Source organism: Malurus melanocephalus, unplaced genomic scaffold (genome assembly GCF_030028575.1).
Source record: "Malurus melanocephalus ecotype Western Australia unplaced genomic scaffold, MMel_1.1 scaffold_1686, whole genome shotgun sequence".
Classification (NCBI taxonomy): domain Eukaryota; kingdom Metazoa; phylum Chordata; class Aves; order Passeriformes; family Maluridae; genus Malurus; species Malurus melanocephalus.
The window spans coordinates 8,741-10,450 of NW_026624918.1; the positions used below are offsets into that span (position 1 = coordinate 8,741).

The following is a 1,710-nucleotide window of genomic DNA, read 5'->3' on the forward strand; positions in this document are numbered from 1 at the left end:
TTGAAAGGGTTAAAAATGGGGTTTGGGGGTTACTGGTTTATACTGGTTTATACTGGGAGGGGACTGGGATGGACTGGAAGAGGATTGGGACAAACTGGGACAAACTGGGACAAACTGGGAGGGACTGGGAGGGTTAAAAATGGGGTTTAAAGGGTTAAAAATGGGTTTAAAAGGGTTAAAAAGGGGGTTTGGGGTTACTGGTTTATACTGGTTTATACTGGGAATGGACTGGGTAGGGACTGGAATAAACTGGGACAAACTGGGAGGGAGTGGGAGGGCTAAAACCAGGTTTAAAAGGGTTAAAACTGGGTTTAAAAAAGCATTAAAAATGGGGTTTGAGGGTTACTGGTTTGTACTGGTTTATACTGGGAATGGACTGGGAGGGGACTGGGATAAACTGGAACAAACTGGGAGGGACTGGGAGGGTTAAAACCAGGTTTAAAAGGGTTAAAACCGGGTTAAAAAAGCATTAAAAATGGGGTTTGGGTGTTACTGGTTTATACTGGTTTATACTGGTTCATACTGGTTTATACTGGGATGGACTGGGAGAGGATTAAGACAAACTGGAACAAACTGGGAGGGTTAAAAATGGGTTTTAAAGGGTTAAAAATAGGTTTTGGCAGTTACTGGTTTATACTGGTTCATACTGGGATTCCACCGCTCCATCCCCGCTCTGCCCCGCCCCCTTTCCCTCATGGCCACGCCCCTTTCCAGGTGATCGTCCAGCGCTGCCTGGCTGGCCGCTCCCTCACCCACGTCCGCGCCGGCTGCGTCGTCTGCGGGTACCTCAAAGTGCTGCCCATGTTCCTGATGGTGCTGCCCGGCATGGCCGCCCGCGTCCTCTTCCCCGGTCAGAACAAGCCCCGCCCCTTTCCAAGATGGCCGCCGCCACGTGGGGGAGTTGGGGAGGGAGGAAAGGGGGGGGTGATGGGGGGGGTTTCAATATGGCTGCTGGTGTAGATGGGGTGTGGGTGATATATCCAATATGGCCGCTGAGGGTGTTGTTCAATATGGCCGCCAATGTGGCTGCAAAGTGACCAATCTATCCAATATGGCCGCCAAGTAATTTATCCAATATGGCCGCCAATATGGCCACCAATATGGCCACAAATGTGGCCGCCAAGTGACCCATCCTTCCAATATGGCTGCCAATTGCTTTAGGTAACATGGCTGTCAATATGGCACCCAAATGTCTTGGCCAATATGGCCGCCAATATGGCCACCAAGTGATCAATTCTTCCAATATGGCTGCCAGGTAATTTATCCAATATGGCCACCAATGTGACCACCAAGTGACCAATCTATCCAATATGGCCGCCAAGTAATTTTTCCAATATGGCCGCCAATGTGGCCACCAATATGGCCACCAACATGGCTGTCAAATGGCCAATCTATCCAATATGGCCGCCAAGTAATTTATCCAATATGGCCACCAATATGGACACCAATATGGCCGGCAAGTAATTTGTCCAATATGGCTGCCAATGTGGCCGCCAAGTGACCAATCTATCCAATATGGCTGCCAATGTGGCCATCAATATGGCTGCCAATATGGTCACCAATATGGCCGCCAATGTGGCCGCCAAGTGACCAATCTATCCAATATGGCGGCCAATTAATTTATACAATATGGCTGCCAATGTGGCCACCAAATTATCCAATGTAGCCACCAAGTGAGCGATCTATCCAATATGGCTGCCAGGTAATTTA

At 49.1% G+C, this 1,710-nt stretch overlaps 1 protein-coding gene across 1 annotated transcript in view; it reads left to right on the top strand.

Annotated features, from left to right (window-relative positions):
* The window catches only part of LOC130587249 (sodium/glucose cotransporter 2-like), a gene marked incomplete at both ends in the record, with an annotated part of 16,981 nt that overhangs the window by 8,358 nt on the left and 6,913 nt on the right, over window positions 1-1,710 (top strand). The window contains one exon of the mRNA XM_057388219.1: window positions 691-850. Within this exon, the coding sequence (XP_057244202.1) occupies window positions 691-850 (160 nt within the window). The remainder of the gene's footprint in view (window positions 1-690; window positions 851-1,710) is intronic.